At 38.4% G+C, this 12,035-nt stretch overlaps 1 protein-coding gene across 1 annotated transcript in view; it reads right to left on the reverse strand.

Moving 5' to 3' along the window:
* MRPL42 (mitochondrial ribosomal protein L42) overlaps positions 1 to 12,035 on the reverse strand; it is a 33,418-nt gene that overhangs the window by 12,874 nt on the left and 8,509 nt on the right. The window contains exons 4-5 of the mRNA XM_044227760.1: positions 10,235 to 10,319; positions 1,374 to 1,537 (exon numbers count right to left, since the gene is read on the reverse strand). Coding sequence (XP_044083695.1) covers positions 1,374 to 1,537; positions 10,235 to 10,319 — 249 coding nt within the window. The remainder of the gene's footprint in view (positions 1 to 1,373; positions 1,538 to 10,234; positions 10,320 to 12,035) is intronic.

Raw genomic sequence — 12,035 nt, forward strand, 5'->3', positions numbered from 1 at the left:
AGGATCCATTGACCCTTCAGACTCAACACGACCAACAATGAGTTCATCTTCCTGTCAAACCTGTTTCCCCACATATATGAACAGCACCACCATCCACCCAAACACGTCTTCAGAAACTTGGGAGGCTGCCTGTCTCTTCCCACACTTAGCCGGTAACCTACCACTGTTGATTAAAATTCTCTTTTCCCCCCTCCTTTCTCCTTTTATTTCCTCCTGTTATCACAGTCCTTTCTTTTATTTTCCCCATTTCTATTCCCATTTCTGGCCTAGGCTATTGTGATAGTTTCCAAACAGGTCCCCTCTGACTCCAAACTTTTCATATACACCTTCCATGTATCCCAAGTACAGAACCCACTTCATGATTTTCTAATGCATCAACTTTTCTTCTTAAAATTTGATAATGAAAATAAAATCTAACTTCAGCACAACACAAACTCCTTCATAAGACTTACACTCCCTCCTCATATTCTGGATCCCATCCAAGCTGAACTACTTGCAATTTCCCCAGAATACTCTACGACATTCTGTTCCATCAGCCTGCAGAGCCTTTTCCCCATGGCTAGCTCCTAACCATTCTTCAAGGCTCAACTGCTTGACTTTTTTTTTACTGTATTATTTTCTCTCCTTGACTATAAACAACTTATAAACAAGGACAATATTTTTGATCTTCCAGCACTCAGCAGAGCAGGTGAGTGAATGTATACTCATTAATTCCATAAGCACGTCCGGCCATGAAATGTGCCAGCCTAGTGCTTAGTTATTGGCTGACTAAGTGAATAAGAACAAAGTCTGCTCAAACATAAACTATTAAAAATAGTCAGCTCTCAGTTTTGGTAGGGAATAAGATACATATACAAGAAAGAAGAATCAAAAGAAGAAAAATAATTAAAGCCAGAGTCAGGTGATAAGAATCCATGCAATAAAATTTGAGTATTAGCAAACAGGGCAACTAGTTTCTAAAGGAACTGAGAGCCATATACGCTGCCCAATCATTTGCTGTACCACATTTCTTTTTTTTAACAATAACTTGAAATCTGTTAAATAAATGCATAGGTGGGCTGAGAACAAGATCAATTATTTGGCAGGAAGATGAATAAAAACAGTAAATGACTTTATCACAGAACAGAAAAATTTTCAAGAATTCTTGCAAAATTCACTGAAAGCTTTGGTTAAATTCCCCCACTAAAATAAAAGAAAAAATAAGTACTATTTCGTTTTAGCTATCCTTTATGTACATCTAAAAATACAATTAAGTAGGTGATCATACTGGGTGTTAATTTCCCAATGCAGAATACAACCTCATAAGTTTGTTAATGCAGGAAAAGTCATGTATTCTTTTAGTTGTCAAGTGGGGGTTAAAGAAAAGAACTTACTGTCCACGAGGATACCAACGGTGCTTAGTAGTAAAGAACATTTTGCTAAGTTGTTCTATCATGGGTCCTTGCTCCAAGTGCTCATTTTTTCCTTCTAACCTGGTTTTCAGCACTTGGTCATGTGTTTCTTCATTATTATGCAGAGGATCTGGCCGAGGGATAGGCTACAAAATAATCAGTAATCAATAGGATCAAAATGTAGGTTAACATATATGATTGAATTTACAATACAATTATCACACTCCATAATTCATTATAGTACCTCAAAGTAGGTTAGTATGTTTTCAGAACAGAATTTTACTTAGTTGCATTATTCATTAAGAATCAAAAACAAGGGCACCTGGGTGGCTCAGCTGTTTAAGCATCCAATTCTTGATCTTGGCTCAGGTCATGATCTCAGGACTATGAGACTGAGCCTTGCTTTGCATGTCAGGCTCCGCACTGGGTGTGGAGCCATCTGGCACCCCGCAGCTTGACAGGGAGACCCCGGCCAATCCAGAGGTGACACATACCCTAGCGACCAAGCAGTTTGAAGAATGACAGCCCTTTGACCTAACCAATAATCTGTTCCCAGCCTTTTCCCCGCTCTGTAGCGCGCCAGTCATATTAGAGAGTTGCTGTTTGATTTTCCTGCAGTACGTAGTGATTTGTTAGGAGATACTATGATGTATTCTAAGTCCCTGCCTCCCCAAAAATAGTGCATAAAAAGTGCTGTGATCCATGGGGCGCCTGTGTGGCTCAGTGGGTTAAGCCTCTGCCTTCGGCTCAGGTCATGATCTCAGGTTCCTGGGATCGAGCCCCGCATCGGGCTCTCTGCTCAGCAGGGAGCCTGCTTCCCCCTCTCTCTCTCTGCCTGCCTCTCTGCCTACTTGTGATCTCTCTCTCTCTCTCTCTGTCAAATAAATAAATAAAATCTTTAAAGAAAAAAAAAAAAAAAAGTGCCGTGATCCTGAGCTCAGGACCTCTTAGCATCACTGGCAACGAGGGCACGGCGGTCCGGGTTTGAACTCGTAATAAACGACCCTTGCTGTTTGGCTTTGAAAAAAAAAAAAAAATTCTCTCTCCCCACCCCTACCATCTTACACTATTGGTGGGAAAGCAAGCTGGTACAGCCATTCTGGAAAACAGTATGGTGGCTCCTCAAAAAGTTGAAAATAGAACTACCCTATAGCCCAGCAATTTCACTACTGGGTTATTTACCCTAAAGAAACAAATATAGTGATCCGAAGGGGCACCTGCAGCCCAATGTTTATAGCAGCAATGTATGCAATAGCCAAACTATGGAAAGAACCTAGATGTCCAACAACAGATGAATGGATAAAGAAGATGATGTGTGTATATATATAAATATACACATATATATATTATATATATATGTGTGTGTATATTTACATATATTTATATATATATGTGTGTATATATATATATATATATATATAGTGGAACATTACTCAGCCATCAGAAAATGAAACCTTGCCATTTGCAACAACATGGATGAACTAGAGGGTATTAAGTGAAATAAGTCAATCAGAGAAAGACAATTATCATATGATCTCATTCATATGTGAATTTAAAAAACAAAACAGGAGGGGCGCCTGGGTGGCTCAGTGGGTTAAGCTGCTGCCTTCGGCTCAGGTCATGATCTCAGGGTCCTGGGATCGAGTCCCGCATCGGGCTCTCTGCTCAGCAGGGAGCCTGCTTCCCTCTCTCTCTCTGCCTGCCTCTCCTACTACTTGTGATTTCTCTCTGTCAAATAAATAAATAAAATCTTTAAAAAAAAAAAAAAAAAAAAACAGGAGAAGGGAATTTGGGTAAATTGGAAGGGGAGGTGAACCATGAGAGACTATGGACTCTGAAAAACAATCTGAGGGGTTTGAAGTGGCGGGGGGGGGGGGGGTTGGGGTACCAGGTGGTGGGTATTATAGAGGGCACAGCTTGCATGGAGCACTGGGTGTGGTGAAAAAAAAAATGAATAATGTTTTTCTGAAAATAAATAAATTTAAAAAAAAAGAATTTAGAAGAATTTATTTTCAAATAAACCATAAGCAAGGTAAAAAATAAATAAATAAAAAACAAAACAGAGGAACATAGGGGAAGGCAGGAAAAAAACAAGATTTGTCTTGTTTACAAACCATAAGAGACTCTTAATCATAGGAAACAAACTGAGGGGTTCCGGAGGGGAGATGGTTAGGTGATAGGGTAAGTGGGTGGTGGACATTAAGGAGGGCACATGATGTAACAAGCACTGGGTATTATATAAGATTGATGAAACACTGACCTCTACCTCTGAAACCAATAATACATTACATGTTAATTAAATTTAAATAAAAATAAATTTTAAAAAAGATCCTCTCTCCTCCTTCCTCTGCCCCTCCCCCGTCTCTCTTTCCCCTCCCTCTAAAAAAAAAAAAAGAGAGAGAAATATTTTTCTTCTCATACCAAGTTTTGGGGTTTTTCTCCAATAATAAATTTCTCATTTAATGTTATTGTTCCCCCAATTAAAAAAGCACTTATTACTTTAATTTTTATTTCCCAAAACTGTAAATTTTGCCCATTACTTTTTAACTTGGAAGTTTATAGTCTCAGGTGCCTGGGTGGCTTAGTCAGTTAACCATCTGCCTTTGGCTCAGGTCGTGATCCTGGGATCCTGGGATTGAGTCTCGTATGGACTGCTTCTCCCACTGCCTCTGCCTCTGCCTCTCTCTCTCTCTTTCTCTCTGTGTCTCATGAATAAATAAATAAAACCTTAGTGGGGGAAAGTTTACAACCTCTAACCTTGCTTATCATTAAAGTGAGATACAATAAAAATGGTATTTCTTATATCCAAAGGAAACAAAAAAGTTTCAGTGTTTTCATTTTAGGTGACTGAAATGTCATCAAATGATACTTTATGGTAATGTGAGTACTTTTTCACCTAAAGACATCAACTATTAAAAATCTCATTTCCCTCCCAATACATTTGAGTGATTATAACATAATCCCATCAGTAACCCTAGCTCATTAAAGCCTTTAAGAATCACTGTTTTGGGGCACCTGGGTGGCTCAGTGAGTTAAGCTGCTGCCTTCAGCTCAGATCATGATCTCAAGGTCCTGGGATCGAGTCCCGCATCGGGCTCTCTGCTCAGCAGGGGGCCTGCTTCCCTTCCTCTCTCTCTGCCTGCCTCTCTGCCTACTTGTGATCTCTCTCTGTCAAATAAATAAATAAAATCTTTAAAAAAAAAAAAAAAGAATCACGGTTTTGGAAAGTCAAGTCATATATATATATATATATATATATTTTTTTTTTTTTTTAAGATTTTTTATTTATTTATTTGAGAGAGAGAGACAGTGAGAGAGAGCATGAGTGAGGAGAAGGTCAGAGAGCGAAGCAGACTCCCCATGGAGCTGGGAGCCTGATGTGGGACTCGATCCCGGGACTCCAGGATCACGCCCTGAGCCGAAGGCAGTCGTCCAACCAACTGAGCCACCCAGGCGTCCCAAGTCATATATATTTTAAATATTAAATGAGAATGTATGTAACACAAGGTGGTAACATTGTCTTGCTTTATAAATACCATATATATGTATTACAATACATGAAAATACGAATTTATAACCAGAAAGAAAATAATTCAAACATAAATGTCTTTACATTCATACACTATTAATGACAACTACTATATGCTCCCATTGTATTAAATGTCATAGCATATATTTATATTTGTTAGGCATATGGACATGAAAAAATAAGACTTCTTTAAAGCAGTATCTAAGCAGGGTGCCTGGGTAGTTCAGTTGGTTAAGCAACTGCCTTCGGCTCAGGTCATGATCCCAGGGTCCTGGGATCGAGTCCCACATCGGGCTCCCTGCTCAGCAGGAAGTCTGCTTCTCCCACTGACCCCTCTACTCTCATGCTCTCTCTCTTTCATTGTTTCTCTCTATCTCTCAAATAAATAAATAAAATATTAAAAAAAAAAGCAGTATCTAAGCGCATGAAGGGGGCACAACTGGCTTCCCACTACAGAAATGCACAGTAACAAAAAGATACTAGTAAGAGGCAGAATAGGAGCCAGGTCAGAGCCTTGTTACAGAGTGCAGAATATGTTCTATAAGGGATAACAAATATTACAAGTAAAGAAAAGTATGAAAGAACACACAAGAAAGAGATAAACCTTAAAAATAGGGATCAAGCCCAGGTCAGGTTCTCTGCTCAGTGGGGAGCCTGCTTTTCACTCTCTCTGCCTGCCTCTCTGCCTACTTATGATCTCTCTGTCTCTGTCAAATAAATAAATTAAACCTTAAAAAAAAAAAAAAAGATCTTGAGGGTAATTGGGTGGCTCAGTCAGTTAAGTGTCTGCCTTTGGCTCAGGTCATGATCCCAGGGTCCTGGGATGGAGTCCTGCATCAGGCTCCCTGCTCAGCAGAGAGTCTGCTTCTCTCTCTCCCTCTGCCCCTCCCCCCACTTCTGTGCACTCTCTCTCTCTCTCTGGGGTTCTCTCTCAAATAAATAAAATCTTTTTTTTAAAAAAGATTTTATTTATTTATTTGACAGAGATCACAAGTAGGCAGAGAAGCAGGCGGGGGGGGGGGAAGCAGGTTCCCCACCAAGCAGAGAGCCTGATGTGGGGCTGAAGCCCAGGATCCTGAGATCGTGACCTGAGCCGAAGGCAGAGGCTTAACCCACTGAGCCACCCAGGTGCCCCTCAAATAAATAAAATCTTAAAAAAAATAAAAATGGATCTTGAGAAACCAGATTATGAAAGGTCTTCAAACTTAGACTTTTAAGTAATAATTTGGAGTAAGCAGAAATAAGGAACCACTTAGTGTGGGAGGGAATGAGGAGGTAGTCTAATAAACAGGTTAAGAACTTGAGCTTTGGTCTCTAATTCTACACTTACTAGCTCTGTGACCATGACAAGTTATTTAAGCTCTTAAATTCCCTTTCTGTAAAATCAGAGAAATAATACCTACCCAAAAGGGCTTGGTGAGGATCATATGAAATAATAATATATGGTATGCTTAGCTATCTCTTGTACTCTTAATTAAGAGTTCAATAATGGTAGGTAGCTACTAAGATTCCTTTAAGGCCTCAAATAGGAGAGAAGTGATATAAATTTACTTTTGGAAAAAAGTTCTCCTTAGGCATTTACAGTAATTTTAAAAGATTATCATTTGCATGCAAAGTGAAATATAAACTGTCTTTGCAAGTTACTATGAGACCCTCAGAGGTCTAGCAAACACAAGTTTAGAGCCTATAATAGTTTTCTCTATTTTAGGTGACTGTACTTGTTGCTAAAGATCAAAGTTTTCAGTATTATCAAAAGTTAAATTGTTTTCAAGTATTCATGAATGTTCCATTGTCTCTATTCCTATTCCCAAGCAGGCTCAATTCTAATATATCACAAATTCTCTCTGCTTTGTATGATTAAAAACACTTCTTTTCCAGGCACATAGATAAAAGACACTGGAATTAATGGATTCTTCAAAGTCTATACCAAGAGCCTCTGGCTGATTCAGAATTGATTTTTAGATGGTATTTGATCTCCTTGATCAAAGTTCAAAGGAAAGATACATGACTATTTCAGTAAAAAGGAAAAACTAAAATAAAACTGTCAACTTTTAAGAAACATTCAGAACTGTCATCCTGAATTTTCCTTGTTTCTCTTAAGAATTTTCAAAATGTGACTTTTGAAATTTTCCACCAAACCAGCCACTAAAAAGAATTGCTTAGTACTTGCATTTTAAACTTTCCAAGTCACTATTTTTGCCCCTGGTATATTATCTTTATTTTCTTAAACAAGAAATCCCAAGTTCTAGAAAAACACTTTTAGAATATTAGTACTTTTAATAAAAGTAAAAGAAGTAGGATCTTTCTACCTGGATCTGTAGTAAACAATCAACATGTTTTAAATTACCAGAAAACCAAAGATGCAAATCATCCTAACTTTCTTAAAGCCAGTCTCAGTAGTTATTTCTACATATGACCAGGATCTTTGTATGCAGTATGCTTTCAAAGCCTTTGATTTAGGGCCTAAAGAATCAAAGGGCACACTGGAGTTGCAGCAGCCCTACCTCCTTAAGAAAAGAAAAAAATTAAGACAAACTTCAAGTCATGTTGAAGGGTATTTATTTATTATCATATACTATCTGCATGAGATTTATAAATCTAGATTCAAAAAGAACACACTGTATTATAAATTCTAACAATAATGTGTTTGCAAGAATGTTTCTTATTGTGCAGCCTAATCTACAATTTATTACTTGAGCACAAAAAAATTCCATGCCTCCCCATGTGAATACGTCTCTTAGCCTTAAAACAGAAAACCCATAAGCATGAAAGGAACAAACTTATTCATTTAATCAACAAATATTTAGTGTATATTTACCAAGTACAGGTGTTATTCCAGATGCTAAGGATATATCAGAGAACAACACAGAGGCATCCTCATGGAGCTTACATTTTAGTGATGGGAGATAGACAGAAATACAAGAAAGTATCTATTGTGCCAGAAATGATACAAGCTATAGGGAAAAGATAATAGGAAGGAGTCCAGCCGCAGGGGTACTACATTAAGCCCCGAGGTAGGAGCCTGCCTATTGTACCTGAAGAACAGCAGGGAGGCCAGTGTGGTTAGCAGTGGAATGATGACATGTAAAGTGATAGACGCAATCTTCCAGATAAGAGAGAGAGAGAGAGAGAGAGAGAGAGAGAATAAAAGGGAAAGAGGAAGGAATACTGATGACATGGGAGAGGAGACAACTGCTACAATGGGAGTGCAATGGAAAAAAAGGAACCAGGGAATTGGACATGTATGCAAGGGAGTGATTACAATGATGGACCATGGAATCTATGCCAGGCAAGGAGAGAAGTGAGAATGTGCGAGATGCATGAGGGCTAAGAAAAAGTGCTTTGATCAATGGATGTAGGTATCATCCTTCGGAGATGAAGAATTCTTGGAGCTGGGAGACTGAGGGAGCTGGTAGAAGTTAGTGGAATTCTTGAAATCTAGACTGGCAGGAAGGAGGGGCAGGTATTTGCGACTAGAACATCTCTAGAGTACAGCAGTGGGAGTGGGGGCTGAAGCAGGGAAAAAGATGAAGTGAGAGGTCAGGGCATTAAATTATCTCCATATACTGCCATAACAAAGAATTAGGATGGAAACAGTATCAGAGGGAGTGATGGTACATCTACAATCTCTGAGGAAGAGTAGAAGGATTGGGGGAGGAGAAGTGAACTGAAGGATGGGAGATAACAGCCATAAAAAAAGGGAGCAGGGGTGCCTGGTTGGCTCAGTGGGTTAAGCCTCTGCCTTCAGCTCAGGTCATGATCTCAGGGTCCTGGGATGGAGCCCCACATTGGGCTCTCTGTTCAGCAGGGAGCCTGCTTCCCCGCCCCCCACTCTCTGCCCACCTCTCTGCCTACTTGTGATCTGTCAAATAAATAAATAAAATCTTAAAAAAAAAAAGGAGCAGATGTTATAGTTTAATGATATAAACTACAAAGCCAGAAATTGTTAGGGAGGAGGAAAAACGGTATGCATATGACAACAAGGAGCTACAAGGATCCCTACTTCCCCTCTAGGTCTAGTAGTAAAAGGGAACAGGGAAGAAAACATCAACTACTTAAAAACCTACTGGGGAAGTAATGGCCCCAGGGTCCAATAAGGTTTCTGTCAGAGACAGAGAAGAAGGCAAAATTCTGGAAGTTAATGTGATGAGAGATTTTAATGATGATGGTGAGTGCTAAAAGTAAAGTAGAAAGTTTAGACAGGAAGGAAGGATATGAAAAGTGTCAGATTCAGGGATGTAAAAAACTAAACATGGATGGAAGTCTGGAAGCTGAGAAATGACTTCGTGATTGTGGCCTTGGTATAACCACTAAAAGATAAACCATGTAACCAGAAATATAATACAAAGTAACAATGGAGGAGGACACAATATAGCATGAACTGGAGTATTTACAAGCCAGAAGTCAGTGATTTATGCTTATTTTCTACACAGTGCCCCAAGAAATGAAACAAAAGAGGTACTGGATTATTGCCTATGATATGTGGCTAGAATACAAAGTAGGCAGACAAAATGATGAAGTTAAAAAGGGAATATAAACTAGCAAAATAAAACTAAGCTCTTTTCTCAAATCTACCACTATTCTGGCCCTAATGATGATTTTTAAAAATAGCTACCACTAGATGCATCATGTGATGATTTGAATTATCTAATTATTTTCTCCTTAAAGAGCAAATCAAACATTACCAAATATAGTAAACTATGGTTTAAAAACATAAAAGGAAGCATTTCAAATATAAAATAAGAAAAAGACTTGGGTCAAGCTAAAACAAATTGTACTGAAAACAAAACCAAAACTTCCTCTATCTCATGCTTGGCTTCTGAAGAAATATGGAAAAAATTAAACTAGTCCTTAAAATATATGCCCATGTTGGAAAAAACCGGGAAGAAAAAGAAAAAAAAAAAGAAATTCACTAAATACTGAAAGGATTATCAGAACCAATACAATATAAAAGGTATAAAACAGCATGCCAAAATACAAGTTTTTCACGATTTATTAGTTTAAAATATAAGGTAGTACGGAACAGTATGTTTTGTAAATCTGTACTAGTCAAAAATCATCTATCAGATTTTAGACCAGAAAACTGATGCCATAACTGTGTTTAAATGGTTCACTCTGTGTATTGAAAAAGTCTTTATTTAAAGAAAGACGAAAAAGATAGGAGAAAAATTGAAATAGTAAAATAAAAACAAAACAAAAAAGGTCTAATCCAAATAAAGGAAAACAAACAATTCCATTCTCTTTGGATACGGTAAGAAAATGTGAATATTTCTAACAGCAAATTATAAATTACAAGAGATTTTCTTATACATACTTGTGTATGTTCATATGGAATGTCCACAGAAGGGTGGTAGCACACTATTGTCCTGCCATCAGATGTCAAAGCAAGCTCTACTTTGCTAAAAAAAAGAACGTTTTAGAAACAGAGTTATATTGTATTCAAGACAGAATGATTTTCTTAGAGATAAAATTAATTAATCATAAGTCCCTGAAGAACATACACTATGGCACTGGACTGGCAGACCTGGTACCCGTATCATGGGTACAACTCAGACCATCCCACAAAATACGTCAGCTTAACTACCACAACAAACCATTAATACTTAAGCCACTATTTTATCTATTTGTTTTTAGACGACCCAGATCTTTGGAAGGGATCTTCATGTTTACGCATCAGTATTATTAGACCTTTTTTTCCTTATCTAAAAACTACCCTGATGGCACCTCGGTGGCTTAAGTTGGTTAAGCGTCTGCCTTCAACTCAGGTCCTGATCTTGGGGTCCTGGGACTGAGCCCCACCTTGTGCTCCCTGCTCAGCTGGGAGGCTGCTTCTCCCTCTCCCTCTGCCTCCCACCCTGCTCATGCTCTAATAAATAAAATCTTAAAAAATAAAGACTACTTTCAAAAAGCTGTAAGAAGGGCACCTGGGTGGCTCAGTGGGTTAAAGCCTCTGCCTTGGGCTCAGCTCATGATCCCAGGGTCCTAGGATCGAGTCCCACATCCGGCTCTCTGTCGGCGGGGAGCCTGCTTCCCCCTCTCTCTCTGCCTGCCTCTCTGCCTACTTGTGATCTCTGTCTGTCAAATAAATAAATAAAATCTTTAAAAAAAAAAAGCTGTAAGAAGTATTACTTTGTTGAATTATTAGAATTAAACATCAGCAAAGTACATCATCTTCCAATCATAAAGACTGTAGCTGAGCCCTTTTTCTAGATCAAGTGCCTTCTCCAAGTGCCTTTGGCGGAACAGTACAGCTGCAAGAAGCCTCCCCTGTAAAAAGAGTTCTGCAGTCAAATAAATTTGAGAATTACTGAACACTATCTCTTCCCTCCATTAATATCCCTCAGAAAAACACATTTTGGGCAATACTCCTCTAAATATTTTTTCAAGGAATACTCTGGCTGGATCTCATTCAGGTACCAACTGACTAAGACTGTTTTTCAAAGATCCCAGCAATTACAATTATACTTAAATCCATATACATTCTAAGGAGCACAACTTTCAGTTTTCATTAACCTTACAACAGTGTTCTCTAGACGTCTATAAATTTAAGCTTCTAGGGTTTCAATACTAACCAGATTTGAACTAGATCTGCAATTACTACAGCATATTTTAGCTAACAAAGGACCTGGTATTAGGTTGTTTCACCATGATTTTAAGATCAAATAGCATAACACAGCTATAATGAACATTTAATCTATCAAGTGATTTTTTTTTTTAAAGATTTTATTTATTTATTTGACAGAGAGAGATCACAAGCAGGCAGAGAGAGAGGAGGAAGCAGGCTCCCTGCCGAGCAGAGAGCCCGATGCGGGCCTCGATCCCAGGACCCTGAGATCATGACCTGAGCCGAAGGCAGCGGCTTAACCCACTGAGCCACCCAGGCGCCCATCTATCAAGTGATTTTTGATGAAGAATGGAGTTTTACATGATACAAAAAACACTTCTAAGACTCAATCTTTTCAGGTTTAAAAAAGTGTTACCTATTTCCTAGTCTAATTTCATTGCTATCTTAGTACTTACTAAATATACACCTAAAATTAAAATTAAAACTAGTATCAAGAGGGAAGAAAATATATTTTTACTAAAATTTGCAATAGAAACATCATAGCTTAAGA

This window comes from Neovison vison, chromosome 12 (assembly GCF_020171115.1).
Source record: "Neovison vison isolate M4711 chromosome 12, ASM_NN_V1, whole genome shotgun sequence".
Lineage (NCBI taxonomy): Eukaryota > Metazoa > Chordata > Mammalia > Carnivora > Mustelidae > Neogale > Neogale vison.